Genomic DNA, 21850 nt, shown 5'->3' with positions numbered 1-21850 from the left:
CACCCACTACCTTGTGCTTCTTCCTTCACCCCCCCCCCATCACCTTCTTACTGACTTTTCCTCATTCTTTCCAGTCCTGATAAGGGTCTCAGCCCGAAACATCGATTGTTTACTCTTTTCCATAGATGTTGCCTGGCCTGCTGAGTTCCTCCAGCATTTTGCTTTGAATTTCTAGCATCTGCAGATTTTCTCATGTTTGCGAAACCATTCACTCAACCATTTTTAGTGCACAAAACAAATTTGATTAACCAGGGAACAGAAGTTCAATTGACCACTGCTAATACACATTCCAAAGTATCAGCAAATATGGCAACACACAAACACAAATCCTGCAAGCACAACTCCCTCCTGCAGAGTAACAGGACACATTCCACTGTTTCTAGTATAGTAGCGAAGCGGTTAGCGTAAAGGTATTATAGCGCCAGTGACCAGAATTCAATTCCACCACTGTCTGTAAGGAGTTCGTATATTCTCCCCCATAATCATGTGAGTTCCCTCAGGGTGCTCTGCTTCCTCCCACATTCCAAAGATGTATGGGTCGATCAGATGGGTGTAATAGGGCAGCACGAGCTCATTGGGTCTGAGGGGTCTATTACCATGTTACAAGTCTCTAAATCTAAATTTAACATAATCTTGGCCACAGAACTTGGACACTTCACCTGTGAGTCTGCTGGTGTGATATATATACTGTGTCTGGTGCTCCTGATGTGGCCTTATATATATTGGTGAGACCGTTTCGCTGAACACCTACGCTCTATCCGCCAGAGGAAGCAGGATCTCCCAGTGGCCACACATTTTAATTCCACGTCCCATTCCAATATGTCAATCCATGGCCTCCTCTACTGTCGAGATGAAGCCGCACTCAGGTTGGAGGAACAACACCTTATATTCCGTCTCGGTAGCCTCCAACCTGATGGCATGAACATTGACTTCTCTAACTTCCGTTAATGCCCTACCTCCCCTTCTTACCCCATCCCTCCTATTTACTTAGTTTTTTTTCTTTTCTCTCTTTCCTTCACACAATAACTCCTTGCCTGTTCTCCATCTTCCTCTGATGCTCCCCTCCCCCTTTCCTTCTTCCAAGGCCTTCCGTCCTATGATACTCCCCATTCTCCAGCCTTGTACCCCTTTTGCGAATCAACTTCCCAGCTCTTAGCTTCATCCCTCCCCCTCCTGTCTTCTCCTATCATTTCGGGTCTCCCCCTCCCCCTCCCACTTTCAGATCGCTTACTATCTCTTTTTTCCGTTAGTCCTGACAAAGGGTCTCGACCCAAAACGTTGACTGTACTTCTTCCTATTGATGCTGCCTGGCCTGCTGCGTTCCACCAGCATTTTGTGGGTGTTGCTTGAAATTCCAGCATCTGCAGATTTTCTGGTGTTTACACAGAACTTGGAAATTGTTTCTCCCCCTTCCAATTAGGCATGGAAAAATCCCTGCCAGAAAGAAATTCCTCAAAGGAAAAGATAGCGAAGAGAAAATAAATCATATTTCTGTCTAATTAGCTGGTCAGTAAACAGCAAAAATATGACCTCAACAAAACATTTTTAAAAAATGACTTCATTCTTCTCAGCCCTTTAAGAGTCAAAGTAAAGCTGTCTAAAATGTAGTGACATTTATTCTCATTCTGTAAAATACTTCAAGCAGCACACTGTGAGAAAAAAACAAACTGAATCTGAAATCCAGCTCCTATCTCATAATCTATTAATTTATTTAGTCGGACTGTAATTTCCTCCTTATCAAAATAGGTTTATCCGTTATCTAACTTAATTACATGAAAATCTTTTAAGATCTTTTGATGCTACAATACAGCTTGAAAATACTTCAAAACAAAGGAAATGCATTGACAGATTCTTTGCATTAAGCCTATTGAAACAGTCACATCTAGACACCTGCAGATTTTCAAGAGCCTCCAATTTATGCTGGGTAATCTATCCCAATAAGCACATCTCAACAATATGGTGGCTCGCTGAGAAATGCTGGCAATGCTGTAGCAAACTGCCGTCATCCCTTTCCATCGCAACCACAAACACCCACTCTCCCCAAAAAAAAGTTTCTGTAAGTTTGGGGCTTCACACAAATTCCAATGTCCCAAGATTGCTTGCTCTAAAGGCAATTCTCCGAGACTGTGAGGTTGATAAATGACACACATATATTGAGCACCTGTCTGCTGCACTTATGTAGGTCAGACTGGACAAAACTTCTCAAAGGCTTTGATGGCTGTTCAAAGTACATTTATTATCAAAGTATGTGTAAATTATACAACCTTGAGATTCATCTCCTTACAGGCAGCCACAGAGCAAGAAACCGGAGGAGAAAAAACTAACAAATATGCAATATGCAGAGAGGGAGGGAAAAAACACAGAATGTGCAAACAATAAAAGCAAGCAACAGCACTCAAAACTAAAGTGAGTCCATAGATATGAAGCCTGGAGCAGCCAGAACTGGCTCACAGCTTCAGTTCATCACACAGCAGGACAAAAACTGAGCTTACAAATAAAGCCCAGAGCACACCACAGCCTCAGCGCTGTGGACAGTGGTGTAAACATCAGAGCAGTGGGTAGAACTGGCTGGACTCTCGCCTCCAGTCCCAACACCCAGCCTTTTCAATCTATCTAGCCCAACATTTAAATTGTCCAAACAACAGGTCATTCCCCACACTAGGAACCGGGCCGTTTCTTTAATACGTTGTAGACAAGGACCCCACTGCCATGTTCCAGCCTGTGCCCGACACTTAGATTGAACCAATTTGCTCTTGATTTAGATGGACCGGATGCAAAACTCATCCACTTTCACTTTTCCTGCTTCACACACCCCGACTCCATCTCGACCTCGCTCTAACCACTTCCCCTTGACCTTTTCTCGACTCTCCCTCGACTTTGCATCTCACCTGCACACTTTGATCATCGAGTCAGCCTATTCTGCACTCAGCTCTTCACTCGTTATGGTGGTCGTTTACCACAATTTTTCACAGAAAAAGTGTTATTAATAAAGTATTTAGTTGTACAGTATTTCTTGTTTTATGAACTATCAGTAAGCTGTAGCCCATATTAAACCAGAATCCGCTACTGATTAAGTTCCTGTTACCCTGTCAACTGCGATTATTGCTTTCCTGTAGTGTATGAGATACTAATTATGAACTAAAACGTGCATTCCTGACCCTTGAACTACACCTATTTTTGTGCCCCTTTCATCTCAACTTGGGTGAGTGAGCCAACCTATCAACTTTAAACATACCAGTGCTTGGAAAATGTAAGCACGAGGAATTCTGCAAATGCTGGAAATTCAAGCAAAACACATCAAAGTTGCTGGTGAACGCAGCAGGCCAGGCAGCATCTCTAGGAAGAGGAACAGTCGTCGTTTCGGGCCGAGACCCTTCGTCAGGACTCACTGAAGGAAGAGCTAGTAAGAGATTTAAAAATGGGACGGGGAGGGAGAGATCCAAAATGATAGGGGAAGACAGGAGGGAGAGGGATGGAGCCAAGAGCTGGACAGGTGATTGGCAAAAGGGATATGAGAGGATCATGGGACAGGAGCCTAGGGAGAAGGAAAAGGGGGAAGGGGGAAAAAACCCAGAGGACAGGCAAGGGGTATAGTCAGAGGGACAGAGGGAGAAAAAAGAGAGAGAAAGAATGTGGTGTATATAAGTAAATAACGGATGGGGTATGAGGGGGAGGTGGGGCATTAGTGGAAGTTAGAGAAGTCAATGTTCATGCCATCAGGTTGGAGGTTACCCAGATGGAATATCCCGATGTGGCCTTCTATATATTGGCGAGACCCGACGCAGACTGGGAGATCATTTTGCTGAACACCTACGTTCTGTCCGCCAGAGAAAGCAGGATCTCCCAGAGGCCACACATTTTAATTCCACATCCCATTCTGATATGTCTATCCACGGCCTCCTCTACTGTAAAGATGAAGCCACACTCAGGTTAGAGGAACAACACCTTATATTCCATCTGGGTCTGGTGCTCCTGATGTGGCCTTCTATATATTGATATTGGTATACCAATATTGGTATATTGATATATATACGTTCTGTCCCCCTTTTCCTTCTCCCTGGGCCTTCTGTCCCATGATCCTCTCATATCCCTTTTGCCAATCACCTGTCCAGCTCTTGGCTCCATCCCTCCCTCTCCTGTCTTCTCCTATCATTTTGGATCTCCCCTTCCCCCTCCCACTTTCAAATCTCTTACTAGCTCTTCCTTCAGTTAATCCTGACGAAGGGTCTCGGCTCGAAACGTCGACTGTACCTCTTCCTAGAGATGCTGCCTGGCCTGCTGCGTTCACCAGCAACTTTGATGTGAATGCTTGGAAAATAATTATTTTATGAATTTCTATCTGTTATGCAATGGCTGTGAAGTTAAGGGGGAATGACAACCATGATACTGTATTGCATGACCTGGAATATATATGCCACATTTCATAAACATCAAAATCAAATAAATTTATTATCACTGTTATATATGACGTGAAATTCAATCATAAGCAAGAGAAAATCTGCAGATGCTGGAAATCCAAGCAACACACACAAAATTCTAGAGGAACTCAACAGGCCAGGCAGCATCTATGGAAAAAAAGTATCGTCAACATCTCAGCCTGAAACTTCCACTGTACTCTTTTCCATAGATGCTGCCTGGCCTGCTGAGTTCCTCCAGCATTTTGTGTGTGTTGCTTGATGTGGAAGCTGCTGTTTTGTGGCAGCAGTGCAGAGCAATGCAGTGCATATCGTTGCTATAAATTACAAGATAAATAAATAGTGCAAAAAAAGAGGTGGTATTAATTGATACATGGACCATTCAGAAATTAGAGGGCAGAGGGGAAGCTACTACTTCTGAAGTTACTTCAAACAGGAATAGCATTCAGATGTCCACGTAATCAAAAGGCTGACATACTGTAAATTACAACATACTCATGGCATTCAACCTGATTTCCAGGTATTCCAATAGACAAGTCTACTTTATATGCATAAATTAAATGTTTGTTTTGAACTGAAAATACACAAAATAGATAGTTTCAACAGAGTGGTAAGATCCAGGATTGTTAGAGCTCAGAACATCTGCTGTAAACTGAATGGACTCCTTATTGAGAGCCCCAAATAAAGTGGAAGGATCAAATCTCGCTCCTGAACAGTGGGCAATCAACAATTGTTCCAAAGTTATTCAATTTAAATGCCACCACTTTTTCCTCATTTGAAGATTAAAGCAACCGATCATAAGATCGTATGGCGTCCATGAAATGCAGAACATAATCAAACATTGTGGTCAGAGAAAATTCAATATCTGATTTGGCCATTGTACTTGATTTGCTTGGTCATTTTTATATGAAAACAAAATATTTGACCTGCCAGATGAATGTCTCACTGATGTGTTACTGCCTTCTGAAATAATATTGGCACAAGATTGGAGTGTTATGCTTTCTGCTGACAGTTAAAAGATATATTTTTCAGTAAGTGTTTTGCTCTAAATCCCCAGACTGAGCTTTTATTTCACATGTTCCGATGTTTTTGGGTCTGTGTGCCAGTTTGTGGCCTTCTTAATCACAGGATAAGTGAAACAGAGGTCCAGATTCTGCTCTGGTAATGAGGCCAAAGCTATCACTGTTCACTGACAATACTGTATATGATTCGCAGTTTCTGTAGTACACATATAGACAATTAAGTGCATAAACCCAAAGTTGTTGTCAGTGAGTTCTATTGCTCCATTGAGGGCTGCCTCCTCCAACAGAATCTACAAAGATCAATCACCGTAAGTCTTTCGAAAATATTCTTGCTGTAAAATATCCTGAAAATACTCAGAAATATTACTTTGTTGCAGGAGGTAATGAACTTATAAATAGCTTATTAATCCCTGACGAAGGGTCTCGGCCCGAAACGTCGACTGTACCTCTTCCTAGAGATGCTGCCTGGCCTGCTGTGTTCACCAGCAACTTTGATGTGTGTTGCTGGAATAGATTGTGGTTGGGGTGACTTGGGTCCCCAATGATCCTAAGGGCCCTTTTTACACCTGTCCTTGTAAATGTCTTGCATCATGGGAAATTCACAACTACAGATGCACTGGGCTGTCCACACCACTCTCTGCAGAGTCCTGCGATTAAGGGAGGTACAGTTCCCATACCAGGCAGTCAGGATGCTCTCAATTGTGCCCCTGTAGAAAGTTCTTAGGATTTGGGGGCCCATACCAAACTCCCTCAACCACCTGAGGTGAAAGAGGTGCTGTTGTGCCTTTTTCACCACACAGCTGGCGCATACAGACCATATGAGGTCCTCGGTGATGTGGATGCCGAGGAACTTAAAGCTGTTTACCCTCTCAACCCCAGATCAATTGATGTCAACAGAGTTAGCCCGTCTTCATTCCTCCTGTAATCTACATCGACATGTCCTGCCATCTTCAAAAGTTAATGATTATATACATACGTCCCACTCTGTACACATCCATCTAGATTTCATTACCATTATAAAAAAAAAGGCTAAAAGAGCTTCCTTCACAGCTCTAAACAACATACTGCTGCTGATGAAATATGGTAAATTCCAGAAATGCAGCAGCCAATTCAGACAGCAATATCGAACATGGAGCACAATGATAATGACCTGTTATTTTTTGTAATGCTCATCAATGGATTGGTATTGAACAGGATACCAAATACATTTGTCCTGATCTTTGAAATAACACCTCTATTTGAGACATGACCTCTTCTCAATACTACCATCAAGGAGATGGTACAGGAGCTTGAAGACCCCGCATTCACTTTTAGAACTCCTCCCATCCGCTATCAGATTTCTGAACAGTTCGTGAATGCTACCTCAATATTCATCTTTTGCATTATTTATTTTAGAACTTGTTGTATTTTTTGTACCTTGCTCGACTGCTATCACAAAACAATAAACTCCACAAAATAGGTAAATGACAATAAGCCTGATTCTGAATTTACTGGAACTCAGTGAGTCAAGCAGCAGCCAATTTACACACAGAGAAGTCCAATAAAAGAGCATTATGACATTTGTTTGATACAGAATTAAACTGGGGCCTTTATAGGGTTCTTTAGGGAATGCTGGTAGTGGTGGGAAAGAAATTATCAATGATTCAGGTTGAGACCTGCACCAAGTCCTGCTTGACACCTTGATTTATCGGTTTATCGACTCAGACGGAAGTGCTATCAATTGCATCACAGCTGCCCCCTCAAAGTGTACAAATTCGCATTTAACCTTATTAAAATGCACATGCTATAACAAATTTCCTTGTCCGTCTCTGATCCTCTATCATCTTGAACCTTTAAGTCATATGCACAATTATAGAGAGGTACAGATACTAAGAACTTGCGTGCAACAACACCAAAAGCCTGTAGGTTCAGACAACACACAGAATATAATTAATACACAAATTATGCAAGAGTGAAGAGGAAAAAAAGAAAGTGCAAAACAAGACGTTAATGCCATAAAACACAGTGACATCAATGGTAGGGGTGACGGGCCGGGAGAAGGAGGCCACCCCTGGAATCGCCATTTCCCACAGGCCTATCTGCCCGGACCTCAGCCCGAGCCTACACTCGAGTCGGCGCTTGTCCCTGGGCCGCTACGAAGCTGTAGCGCGGGGCTTAGTGGCCGAGAAGCGGAGACTCGAGCTCTGCAGCACGGGAAAACGCACTCGCTCGTCCGTATGTTACTTACTGTTTCGCAGGAGCCGCCATCTTCGCAGCCGCTCGACTTCCGCCAAGGGAGGCGGGGTCCGGTTGCGCCGCGTAACAACCGCTCTTCAGCGGCGACTCTCCCCATCCACCTCCGTCCCCGGCCCGCTCTCCAAGCGGCCGCCGGTCGTGCTACTGTGAGTCTCCCGATCCGTTCTCCAACCAAAAATCACACTAGTCTCCGCCGTCGGCCGATCTACTCCGCTATAACAACAAACACCTGACCTGAAAAAAACAACAAAATAAACCCCGAAAATTTAAAAAAATCTTTCTGGATATCTAAAGCCAGAACATCAAATGCAGGGAATACTCAGCAGGTCAGGCAAAAAGAAACAGCCAATGTTTCAGGTGGAAGACTCTTAAACTTTAGTGTCTCTTTTTCTTGGATTTGGTCAATATCTTTTCCCAATCCCCCTCAGATGTAACCTCTTCACCCAAGACATAGACAGCTCTAAATCATCGATTTTTGACAATTGAAGTGCTGGTAGAGAGCAGGTCAACCCATCCAAGCTCACAAACAAGAGAAAATAAGCTGTAAATCCGAGCAACACACACAAAATGCTGGAGGAACTCTGCAGGCCAAGCAGCATCTAGGAAAATGATACAGTCGATATTTCTGGCTGAGACCCTTCGGCAGAATCAAGGGTTTTGGGCCTAAATGTTGACTGTACTCTTTTCCTAGATGCTGCCTGGCCTGCTGGGTTCCTCCAGCAATTTGTATGGGTTCCACCATGTTTGCACAGAAACCCAACTACAAATCTAACCATCATGTTGTAACAAGTGTGAGCTAGGAAATAGCTCAAATGATATTTTCCCCATCATCTTTGATTGTTGTAGCAACAAAAAAAATTTGCTTGAGTTAAAACATAAGTGGTTTTAGGGTCAGATCAGTTGTCAAACGTTTAATAAACCTCTCAGGGCCTTTACCCAGTAATCTTAAGATTATGATTCACATTTCTGGCTGTTTTGATGATTGTTCATCACTTTATTAACTACATAAAATTACTTACTCTTCACAAGATGTTTCAAAACATGTTACAGGAATATGATGACCAGAGGATAAGGAAGATAAGGCTTCCAAAGTCACAATAATCTGGAAATTATGGTGTGCATCAAGGGTATGATTTGAGCCTGCTGCATTGTTCAGTAGTGATGGTTTCAGGTAATGGACATGGCACTGTAATTTCAGCAAAGCTTGACCTTGTGGTTACTGAACTGCCACTGCATATTTTGCTTTCCTGCACCACAGAGCACAAAGGCATAAAATCCGCATTCATCTGCTCATCTGATCGCTGGAAGTCTGGACTTATACCTCATCAGACCGATCTTAATAATATTTTGCATGTCATCATCCTGCCCTTACTTGTCACATTAAATGCGTCATTTTGCGTCAAGGGTCAACACAGTCCAAGGATGTGCTGGGGGCAGCCCGTAAATGTCACCATGATTTTGGCACCGACATAGCATGCCCACAATTTACTAACCCTAATCCGTATATCTTTGGCATATGGGGGGTAACCCACGCAGTCTTGGGGAGAATGTGCAAACTCTTTACAGACGAAGGTGGGAATTGAACCCTGATCACTGATTACCGGCACTGTAAAGCGTTGTTTTAACCACTATGTACCATGTTGACCTATTGTATTTGTGCCACAGCACGGCAGTGTAGCGGTAGGCATGGCACTATTACAGCTCAGGGTATCAGAGTTTCGGAGTTCAAACCTGGCATACTCTGTAAGGATTCACTGTATATCATCCCCAGTTTTCTCCAGGTCACCAGTTTCCTCTCACAGTCAAAGACATACTGGGTAGGCTAATTGGTCATTGAAAATTGTCCCATGATTAAGTTAAGGTTAAATCGGGATTGTCAGGGACTGCTGGGGTGGCGAGGTTCAAAGGGCTGGAAGGGCCTTTTCTGTGCTGTATCTCTGAAAAAATGAACAAGCTGCTTAGGTCTGAAATATGAACTGTTTTTCTTACCATACGTACAGCTTGATCTGCTCTGCTGAGTGTTTCCAGTGTTTTCTGGTTTTGTTTCAGAAACAGAATCAGGTTTAATATCAGGCATTCATTGCAAAAATTATTAACTTAGTGGCAGTGGTACAATACAAGATAATATAGAAAAATAAATAAGTAAATCAATTACATATATATACATATATGTATATTAAATAGTTAAATTAAAAATAGTGCAAAAACAGAAAAAAAGTGAGGTGATGCTCATGGGTTCAAAGTCCATTCAGGAATCTGATGGCAAAGGGGTAGAAGCTGTTCCTGATTCGCTGAGTGTGTGCCTTCAGGCTTTTGTACCTCCTTCCTGATAGTAACAATGAGAAGAGGGCATGTCCTGGATGATGGGGGTCCTTAATAATGGATGCTGCCCTGTTGAGGCACCGCTACTTGAAGATGTCTTGGATACTACGGGGGGCTAGTACCCAAGATGGAGCTGACTAATTTTACAGCTTTCTGTAGCTTCTTTCAATTCTGTGCAGTAGCTCCCAACCGCCCCCCCCACTACATACCAGACAGTGATGCTGCCTGTCAGAACGCTCTCCATGGTATACCTCGAGATTTCCAAGTGTTTTAGGTGATAAACCAAATTTCCTCAAATTCTTGATGAAGTATAGCTTCTGTCTTGCCTTTTTTATAGCTGCATCGATATGTTGGGAACAGGTTGGATCCTCAGAGATCTTCACACCCAGGACTCTCTCTCTTCACTTCTAATCCTTCGATAAGGATTGGCTCATGTTCCCTGGTCTTACCATTTCTGAAGTCCTCAATCAGCTCTTTGGTCTTACTGACATTGAGTGCAAGATTGTTACTGCAACACCACTCAACTAGCTGGTATATGTCACTCCTGTACGCCCTCTCACCTCCATCTGAGATTCTACCAACAATGGTTGAATCATCAGTAAATTTATAGATAGCACACAGTCTAGCCACACAGTCATGGGTATAGAGAGAGTAGAGCAATGGACTAAGCACACATCCCTGAACTGAGCCAGTGCTGATTGTCAGCGAGCAAGAGATATTATCACCAATCTGCACAGATTGTGGCCTTCTGGTTAGGAAGTCAAGGATCCAGTTGCAGAGGGAAGTACAGAGGCACAGTTTCTGCAGCATATCAATCAGGACTGTAGGAATTATGTTAAGTGCTGAGTAATAGTCAACGACCAGCATACTGACATAGATGTTTGTGTTGTCCAGGTGATCTAAGGCCAGTGTGAAGAGACATTGCAATTGCGTCTGATGTAGCCCTACTGTGGCGATAGGCAAATTGCAGTGGGTCCAGGTCCTTGCTGAGGCAGGAGTTGATTCTAGCCATGACCAACCTCTCAAAGCACTTCTTCACCATAGGTGTGAGTGCTACTGGACAATAGTCAGTAAGGTAGGTCACACTACTCCTCCTGGGCACTAGTATAATTGTTGCCCTTTTGAAGCAGGTGGGAGCTTCTGACCATAGCAGTGAGAGGTTGAAAATGGCCATGCATACACCCACCAGTTAGTTGGCACAAGTTTTCAGAGCTTTACCAGGTACTCCAGTCGGACCTGCCGCCTTGTGAGAGCCCATCCTCCTGAAAGTCAGCCTAAATCAGCCTCCAGGACAGAGATCACAGGATCACCAGGTGCAGCAGGGGTCTTCACAGCTGTAGTTATATTCTCCTTTTCAAAGCAGGTATAAAAAGCATGAGCTTGTCTGGTAGTGAAGCATCACTTCCATTGGGTTTCGCTTTGTGGGAAGTAATATCCTGCAAACAGTCCTAGAGCTGGGGTGCAACTGATGTCGCCTCCAACCTCACTTGAATTGCTTCTTTGCTCTTGCAAGAGCCCTCCACAAGTCATGCCTTGTTTTCTTGTACAGACCTGTGTCATCAGACTTGAATGCCACTGATCTCGCCCTCAGCAGACAACGAACCATCTGGTTCATCCACGACTTTGGTTTGGAAATGTGCAGCAAGTTTTCATAGGCGCAGGTTTTAATGAAGTCGGTAGGGGAGATGTGAGAGCTTTTTTTTTACATAGGAAGTGTAGGTCCATGGGACACTCTGCCAGGGCTAGTGGTAGAGGCAGATACATTAGGGATATTTAAGAACCTCTTAGATAAGTGCATGGATAATGAAAAAGTAAAGAAGCTATATAAGAAGGAAGGGTTAGATTAATCTAGAGTAGGTTAAAATACCGGCATAGCATCGTGGGCTGAAGGGCCTGTACTATACTGTAATGTCCTATGTTCTCTAACCTATTAGGAGCTAAGTAGCATATGATAAAGGTAAACAAGATATCTTGTAAATTAAAAACTTTATTTAAGTGAAAATGCAATTAAATAATAAATGATTTTAAAATTTGTGAACATGGACTTACCAGAGCTCCTTAGTAGAGACATTATAATATTCCTTTCTGGGTGCCTAACCAATGGTCCTAATAATTGTCACTATGCAGCTCACTGAGGCATACCAAACAATAACAATATATCTTTGGATATCAAAAGATAAAGAATGGGGTGGTGCATGTAATAAAAGCTGCTGCTGGTTCTGCTCTGAAAATAATATATTTCTTATCTATAACATAGACATTTTAAAAGAAACCAAATTACATGCAAAATACCAAAAATATTATTGTAGCAGTGCTTTATTAAAAAGTGCAATATTACAAAGATAAAAATCACCATTTCAGAACCATTATTAATATCAACACAAAATTCATGGTAAGCAATCCATCATCCTTCGGGGACTAATATTAAACTCTAGTGGTTTGCTCCATTTAATAAGAAACAAGCTTTACACATATATTGTTTGTTTTTTAAAAGCATACGCCATTTGTCTCCACAGCTATTACTGTAATCAGCATTTTCAAGAATTTTGACAAGATTTTCAGAAATATATTTTTATCACTTTTTGCTTTACTTAATTGTGTCACGATGCTGAAAGACACTACAGTAGTTGAGACTACATTTATAAAGTCTGAGGAATCATAAGCACATGACAATGGAGTTAGGAATAACAATATAAAGATGGTTATTTAATTGTGAGTAAATTTACAAAGCAAATGAACAAAGTTGTAGAAAATTAATTTCAATATCATTCCACTCTCTTTGAAAATGCAAATGTTGCAACCAAATTCTTCCTAAATTTTGAATAGCAGTTTTGTTTTTTGAGCAGCAACATTTCTGAATAAATTAAGATAGAAATTTGGAATTTGCTTATACACGCATTTGATTTTGAGATATTTTGAAATTAAATGTTTACAGTAAAACTCTTAATAATTCAGCGTACTTGATACTGGACTGACAGGTATCTTTGGACTATTGGTTATCACTTCAAATAATATATCAGCAAAATGTTAACTTTGCCATTTGTTCTCTAGTGCATAATAAATTTTCGCATGAGCTAGGTGAGTTTAATGGAAGCGTCACCCTGATGATTTTAAAAGGGATGAAGGAATGCAAGAACAAACTCCACCCACCCATGACTTTATAAAAAACATGGAAAGTGGGCCCTGTTGAGGTTGCAGGAAGTGAGGAAGAAAGTCCCAGTGAATTTTAAAGGAGCGTGAAAATAGATCCTGGTGAACTATATACTGAATCATCAGAATTTCTGTACAATAGGATAGCAAATTATTAATCTATAAAATCATTGATCTTTAAAATGTCATGGACAAGGACAAAAACAACTAAAAAAAATTGACATATGACTCCTTAAGTCTGTTCTGACATTTCATTTTAATTGCGGCTGATTTTAAATCAAAAAGGTTAGTCCTGAAGAAGGGTTTTGGCCTGAAATGTCAACTCTTTATTCCGTTCCACAGGTGCTGCCTGACCGGCTGAGTTCCTCCAGCATTTCGTGTGTGGTAATGGAATGCCATTGTTTTATATCTCATGGTTTGAAATCCATAGGGAAGGAATTAAATTACAATTCCACAAAATCCTGGTCAAGCTATGCCTAGAGTATTGCAAAATGTTCTGGAATGATATATTTGCCTTGGAAAGAGTGCAGCCTAGAGTAACCTTGGGTTAGATATTTGTTCTCGACTACTTCTGCTAAATGGCCACATTGAGCAGCAGCCACACAACAAACTGAATTTTGGAAGGAAAATCTGACAAGCAACCATTACCATATTGTTTTGCTCAGTGCAAATAAGCAAGAACATATTTTTGTTTGCTGCACTTCAAGTGTTGAATGACGAAGACATAACAAACAAATCAAGATTTTATTTCCTCAAATTTCCCAAATGTTGAAGTTATTAAGATGAAACCAGCCAGATAATTCCACTAACTGAAAAGATAAGTGGTCTAAAAGATAGAATCTGTCCTTTCAGAATTGAAGTTAAGAAGTATTTCTACATAAAGTAATGCAAGAGTTTGAAATTTTCGCCCACGTGTAACTTTAAACCTAAAATGAGAGAACTTGCCTAAACAAAGGATTTTATGAGTTATATAAATGTATCTCATAATCAGATCAGTCACAATTTCACTGAATGAAAGGATGGACTTGTGGAGTAACTGATATACTCTTCTTGTAATTTCAAAATAATGACCCCATAGTCATCTAATATTGTAGTGAAATAATGTTAAGTAGATCTCCCAAATTTGACTCAAATTTTTTTCGAAATTCAAAAGATTTCCATCTTATTACTTAACTTTCAAAGGAAGTGTGGTAACATAATTGCTAGAAACGTTTGAAGTTTGCTATTGTCCTTATAGGTGAAATGCCTATTACCAGAGAGCATGCATTTAAGGTGAGAGAGAGTAATTTCAAAGGAGATGTGAGGGGCAAGTTTTTTTACAGAGTGGTGGGTGCCTGGAAGGCACTGCCTGGCTTGGTGGTAGAGGAAGAAATACTAGAGAGCTTTAAGAGCCATTTAACTACTCACATGAATCTGAGAAAAATGGAAAGTTGTGAGTGTTATGTTGGCAGAAGAGATTAGTTTACTTAGCCATATGATTACTAATTTAGAGAGCTTTGAGAGCCATTTAGTTAGTCACATGAATGTGAGAAAAATGGAACAGTATGAGCATTGTGTTGGCAGAAGAGATTAGCCATATGATTACTAATTTAATTGATACAGCACGACATCGTGGGCTGAAGGGCCTGCTCCTTTGCTGCACTGATCTATGTTCTAACCTTTGAACAAAGATACAAGTGACATATTGAGTTGTTACTAATTCAACATCTCCATAGACTGAAATTAAAATCAAAATTAGAGTCTTGTTTATAATAAGACCATAAGATATAGAGCAGAATTAGGCCATTCAACCCATTGAGTCTGCTCTGCCATTCCATCATGGCTGATCCTGGATCCCACTCGACCTCATACACCTGCCTCCTCGCCATATCCCTTGATGCCCCGATCAATCAGGAAACTATCAACTTCTGCCTTAAATATATTCACAGACGGCCTCCACCGCAGTCTGTGGCACAGCATTCCAGAGATTCACTGCTCTCTGGCTAAAACCATTCCTCCTTACCTCTTTTCTAAAAGGTTGCCCCTCAATTTTGAGGCTGTGCCCTCTAATTCTGGATATCCCTACCACAGGAAACATCCACCTTATCTGGTCCTTTCAACATTCAGTAGGCTTCAATGAGATCCCCACGCGTTCTTCTAAATTCCAGTGAGTACAGGCCCAAAGCTGCCAAATGCTCCTCATGTGTGAACCCCTTCATTCCCAGAATCATCCTCATGAACCCCCTCTAGACTCTGTCCAAATACAACACATCCTTTCTGAGAAGTAGGGCCCAAAACTGTTGACAATACTTAAAGTGCAACTTGACAAGTGTCTTATAAAGCCTCAGCATTATGTCCTTGCTTTTATCTTCTATTCCCACTGAAATAAAGGCCAACATTGCTTTTGCCTTCTTTACCACAGACTCAACTGGTAAATTAACCTTCTGGGAATCTTGCATAAGGATTCCTAAGTCCATCTGCACCTCTGATGTTTGAACCTTCTCCCCATTTAGATAATAATCCGCACTATAGTTCCTTTTACCAAAATGCATTATCGTACATTTTCCCACACTGTATTCCATCTGCCACTTTTTTGTCCATTCTTCCAATTTGTCTAAGTTCTGCTGCAATCGCATTGGTTCTTCAGCATTACCTATCCCTCCACCTATCTTTGTTTCATCCACAAACTTTGCCACAAAGTCATCAATTACGTTATCCAAATCATTGACAAACAATGTGAAAAGTAGTAGTCCCAATACTGAATCCTGAAGAACACTACTAATCACTGACAGCCAACCAGAAAAGGCCCCCAGTATTCCCACTCGCTGCCCCCTACCTGTCAGCCACTCCTCTATCCATGCTAGTATCTTTCCTGTAACACCATAGGATTTTATCTTATTAAGCAGTCTTATGTGAGGCACCTTATCAAATACCTTCTGAAAATCCAAGTAAACGACATCCACTGCCTCTTCTTTGTCCACCCTGGTTGTTACTTCCTTGAAAAATTCCAACCAATTTGTCAGGCAAGATTTCCCTTTACAGAAACCATGCTGACTTTGACTTTTTTTTATCATTAGTCTCCAAGTACCCCGAAACCTCATTCTTAATAATAGACTCAAACACTGAAGTTAGACTAACTGACCTATAATTTCTTCTCTTTTGCCCTCCTCCCTTCTTAAAGAGTGGAATGACATTTGCAATCTTTCAGTCCTCTGGGACCATACCAGAATCAAGTGATTCTTGAAAGAGCATGACCAATGCATCCATTATCTCTTCAGCAACCTCTCTCAGGACTCCGGGATGTAGTTCATCTGCTCCAGGTGGCATATCCACCTTTAGACCTTTGAGTTTGCTGAGCACTTTTTCCTTTGAAATAGCAATGGCACTCACTCCTGCTCCCTGTTACTCCCGGACCTGTAGCACATTTCAAGTGTCTTCCACAGTGAAAACTGATGCAAGGTACTTATTAAGTTCATCTGCCATTTCTTTGTCCATCATTACTACCTCACCAACATCATTTTCCAGTGGTCCAATATCATCCCTCACCTCCCTTTTACTCTTTATATAAGTGAAAAAAACTTTTGGTATCCTGCTTTATGTTATTGGCTAGTCTGCCCTCATATTTCATCTTTTCCCTTCTTAAAGCTTTTTTAGGTTTTTTAGTTGGATTTTAAAAGATTTCCAATCACCCAATTTCCCACTCACTTTTGCTACCTTATCTGCCCTTTCCTTGGCTTTTATCTAGTCCTTAACTTCCCTTGTCAGCCATGGTTGCCTTGCCCTGCCATTTGAGAACTACTCCCTCTGTGGGACAAATCTATCTTGTGCCTTGTGAACTATTCCCAGAGGTTTCAGCTATTTCCGCTCTGCTGTCATCCCTACCAGTATTCTCCTTGAAGCCACCTGGGCAAGCTCCTCTTCCTGCCTCTGCAATTTTCTTTCCCATTGCGATATTGATACATGTGACTTAGGCTTCTTCCTCTCAAATTGCAGTATGAATTCAATCATATTATGATCACTGTCTCCTAAGGGTTCCTTTATGTTAAGTTCCGTAATAAGACCTGGGTTATTACATAATATCCAATTTGAGATAGCCTTTCTTCAAGTAGGCTCAAGCACCAGCTGCTCTAAAAAGCCATCTCATAAGCATTCAATAAACTCCCTCTCTTGTGATCCAACACCAACCTGATTTTCCCAATCTCCTTGCATATTGAAGTCCCCAATTACACGTGCTTATTATATGCCTTTTCCATCTCCCTTTTGTAATCTCAACCCCACATCTTGCTTACTATTTGGAGGTCTATATATGATTCTCATAATGTTTTTTTTACCCATGCAGTTTCTTAACTCCACCCACAAAGATTCACCATTCTCTGAACCAATGTCACCTCTTTCTAAAGATGTAATTCCATCTCTTACCAACAGAGCTAGACCACCACCTATGCTTCCTGCCTGTCCTTTCCATACAAGTTATATCCTTTGAGGTTAAGCTCCCAACTATGGCCTTCTTTCAGCCACATCTCAATGCCCACAAAGTCATACCAACCAATCTGTAATTGCGCCACAAGTTCGTCCACCTTATTTTGAAATCTACGCACATTTAAGTACAGCACTTTCAGTCCTGCATTCTTCACCATTTTGAATTTTGTCTCTCTGGTACAATTTAACTTTTTGCTCTGTCTGTATCTGTACCCAGTCATTGGCTTGTCTCTCCTTACATTCATGTTACACCTATCATCTACTTATAAACCTGTTGGCTCATCCTCAGCTCTATCATACTTGTTCCCATCCCCCTTCCATATTAGTTTAAACCACTCCCAACAGCTCTAGTAAGCCTGCCCGCAAGGATATTGCTCCCCCTCGGATTCAAGTGCAACCCTTCCCTTTTGTACAGGTCACACCTACCCCAGAAGAGGTCGCAATGATCCAGAAATCTGAATCCCTGTCCCTGCTCTAATTCTTCAGCCACACATTTATCTGCCAGATCATTATATTCCTATCCTCACTGTCGCATGGCATAGACAGCAATCCCGAGATTACTACCCTTGAGGTCTTGCTTCTCAGCTTCTTTCCTAACTCCTTGCATTCTTTTTTCAGGACCTCCTCCCTTTTTTGACCTATATCATTGGTACCAATATGTACTACAACTTCTGTCTGCTCACCCTCCCTTTTCAGAATATTGTGGATGCGTTCAGAACCATCGTGGACTCTGGCACCTGGGAGGCAAAATGCCATCCATGTTTCCTTTTCACTTCCACAGAACACCTATCTGTCCCGCTGACTATAGAATCCTCTACTACTGCTGCCATCCTCTTCAGATCTTTACCCTTCTGAGCCACAGGGTCAGATTCCATGTCAAAGGCACAGCCAGTGTTGCTTTCCCCTGCCAGGTAGGCCGTTTCCCCCCCCCCCCACCAACAGTACTCAAAATAGAGTACTTATCATTGAGGGAGGCGGCCACAGGGGTGCTCTCCACTATCTGACTTTCTCTGTCCTGACAGTCATCCATATCTGCCTCCTGTAGCCTTGGGGTGACTACCTCCCTGTAGCTCCTGTCTATCACAGCTCCAGTTTCCTTACAAGGTCTCTAAGGAGCTGCATCTCAATGTGCCTGGTGCATATATAGCCGTTGGGGTGGTAGTCTTTTGGAAATCCCACATCTGACACCCGGAACAGAACACTGGCTCTGTAGACATAATGATAATAAATGCATCCATTAAAGGAAAAGTGACTATGTTCTCTCCGTCTTCTCTACTATCCATCAAAGATTGTGTATTTATCATATCTGTTTCATTTAAGAACAAGATCAAGCATTGGGTCGTTGCAGACTTTCATATATTTTCAAATGCTATAGGAGGAATCCATTTTCTTGATGCGTCCATGGGCACCATGTTAGTGTAGTGGTTAACGTGGCGCTGTTACAGTTTGGGGTGTCGGAGTTCAGTGTTCAATTCCGGTGTCCTCTGTAAGGAGTTTGTGCATCTTCCCTGTGAAGGCATTGATTTCCTTTAGACACTCTGGTTTCCTCCCACAGTCAAAGATGTACCAGTCAATAGGTTAGCTGGCCATTGTGAATTGTCCTGTGATTAGGCTAGGGTTAGGTTGCTGGGCGGAGGAGCTCATTGGATTGGAAGGGCCTATTCCGCACTGTATCTCTAAATAAGTAAAAATAGTAAAATATTGCTTTCAGACTCTTCTTGTGACTTGTTCTCTTTCACCTTCCTATTAACTTCCTCTTGATCTTCCTGTGACCCACCTACACTAGGCAATTTACGTATCTTTTAATCTTTGGATATGGCAGGAAACTAGAGCACCTGGGAAAAAAATAACCCGTGCAATCTCATGAGGAACGTGCAAACTCCACATGGATGATACTCAAGGCCAGGTTTCAACCTACGTAGTTACTGGAGCTGTGTCGCAGCTGCACCAACTGTAATGCTTGTCCTGACTTATTTCTGAATCCCACCCAAATGCTAAGTGGGAATTCAACATTCTTATTTTGCTCTATAATCAATGTAAAACAGCTTGGACAATATTTCCAGTTTATCTTGGTAATGGACCCAAAGCACAAAACTGAGAAGATCTCCTTTCTGATTCATGGTTAAAGACTGTCTGTAGTGAATTTGGGGGGAAAATAAATAAGATGTTATTTCAAAGTATATTACAGAACCTCAATAGAGGAAACTTTCCCTTGAGCCATCCTGTACAATCTGAGATCGAGACTGATTTACTGCTGAGAGAGGACATTCAAAATGTGATTCCGTTCTCTTTCTCAGTGGTGATGCTCCCATCTTAATGAATGGGAATTGTCCCCAGCAGAAGATATTCAAATTGTTTTGCAAGTAAAGCTTTAAATCATATGTTGTTTACACAAATGTTAATTTAGTTTTGTAGTTGAGAAGGAAAAGGAAAAATCTGTTTGGATATCAGTACACAGAACAATGAGAGAGAGAAGTTAACATAGTTTCTGAAAGAGATGAATTGCTTTGTGAAGTCTGGAAGTATAAAGTGTAAATAATTCGAAATGGAAAGGAGCAACAGGTTAAATTTATTCGCTGTCGTGTGCAGTCTTTCCAGTTCTCAGGGAACAAAAATCTATGAGTTGGTAAACACAGATACAGAATCTCAAACTGATATTGATTAAATGGGATACAGGTTATCTTCTTCCTTCACCTTAGCCCTATGACCCCAGATTAGTATTGGAGTCGGGGGCAAGTAATTTTAGGAGTGAATGATTTGTTCCCCTTTGGGGTACATTCTTCTTTGGTGTTGTGTATTTAATATTTCAGTAGAATTTAAGTATTATTTTAAATATATTGTTTGATTAACCATTCTTGTTCATTTGAAAAATTCTTTATGGTTTGTATGTGGAAAGGTGTGATTGCATACATCACCACGTGATACCTGAGCACCCTGCTAAAAAGTAAAACATGTAGTTAGACTCACATTTTGGACCCCCATATCTTCCCTTCAATTAGTTTAATGTTTTGAAGTTTCAAAACATAACATTTGGAAAGATTAATGCAATCTTCAATTTAATTAAAAATGATCAGCAAAAATCCATGTAGTTTAGAACAGAGCATGTTAAAATATCACAATTTACAATTGATAAATTTCACAGAGCAATGCATAATATATCAGTACCTCAGTTCTATGCCTGCGATTTCTCCAATCATTAAGTTATTTGAAATAAAAACACAATTTCCGTATAAAACTTCAAAATACAGAAATAACTAAATGTAAAGAAGTGAGGTAATCATTTTTGCTGGTCTTTACTGATTGATAGGAGAACTTATCCTAACTATTAAGGAAAGGACAGTTTTCATACTCACGGTAATTAGTGAAATTTTATCCTACTGCATTGTAATTCAGAGCAATGTGATTAATACCTTTAGCATAATATTGTTAATTCAGAATGTTTCATTAATGTCAGGGAAAAGGTTTGAAGCCAAATATATAACAACAAGATGCAAGGCAGAGGTACTTCAGCATAGTGGTTAGCACAACGCTTTACAGTCCAGATCCGACGACCTGGGTTCAATTCCTGCAGCTGCCTGAAAGGAGTTTGTATGCTCTTCCATGACTGCATATATTTCCTCCAGGTTCTCCGGTTTCGTCCCACAGCACAAAGACCTACTGATTAGTAGGTTTATTAGTCTTCTGTGAATAGGCTTGGATTCAATCAAGGGTTACTGGGCAGCATGGCTTGAAGGGCCTATTCCGTGCTGTATGTCAATAAGTAAATAAATAAAGGTAAACTACTCTAATAGAATGTCTTTTCAAAAACCAAAAAAATACATACTATATCATCAATGTAAAGTGGTTTCATGTGTCCCACGTTCAATTTAACTTTCCAATATAGTCAGTAGACCAATCTATACAACATCACCCAGACATCACAACATTAGCAGCACATTAGACAGACAAAGGAGCTGTCTATTCAATGGCTGTCCATCATTTCGCCCGATTTCAGACATTGTTACTTGGTTGTGGTAAAGGGTCTTCACTCCTCCGTGGATTGTCACCTTGTCATGGTGGAGAAGCTTGTGTGGTCCTGTGATCCCGAGAGCGATGCCATCTGCAGCTATGCTGCTGGTAGGGTCACCCATCGCGGTAAGGTCGAGGGTGAGGTCCCTGACAAAGAACAATCCAACCAAGACCTCAACAGTGGAACAGGCTGACGATGTTACTTCGAAGTCAACGGCTGTGAAGGTGGATGAAGGCTGC

The 21850-nt window shown here is 41.3% G+C and overlaps 1 protein-coding gene across 1 annotated transcript in view; it reads right to left on the bottom strand.

The window, feature by feature from the left end:
* nsrp1 (nuclear speckle splicing regulatory protein 1) overlaps positions 1 to 7842 on the bottom strand; it is a 55924-nt gene extending 48082 nt beyond the window's left edge. The window contains exon 1 of the mRNA XM_072243058.1: positions 7665 to 7842. Coding sequence (XP_072099159.1) covers positions 7665 to 7684 — 20 coding nt within the window. The 5' untranslated portion in view covers positions 7685 to 7842. The remainder of the gene's footprint in view (positions 1 to 7664) is intronic.
* Positions 7843 to 21850: the final 14008 nt, after the last annotated feature.

The sequence above is a fragment of the Mobula birostris genome, chromosome 25, assembly GCF_030028105.1.
Source record: "Mobula birostris isolate sMobBir1 chromosome 25, sMobBir1.hap1, whole genome shotgun sequence".
In the NCBI taxonomy this organism is placed as follows: Eukaryota; Metazoa; Chordata; class Chondrichthyes; order Myliobatiformes; family Myliobatidae; genus Mobula; species Mobula birostris.
The sequence above is the reverse complement of the archived record's forward strand: the minus strand, read 5'-3'. Positions and strand labels throughout refer to the sequence as shown.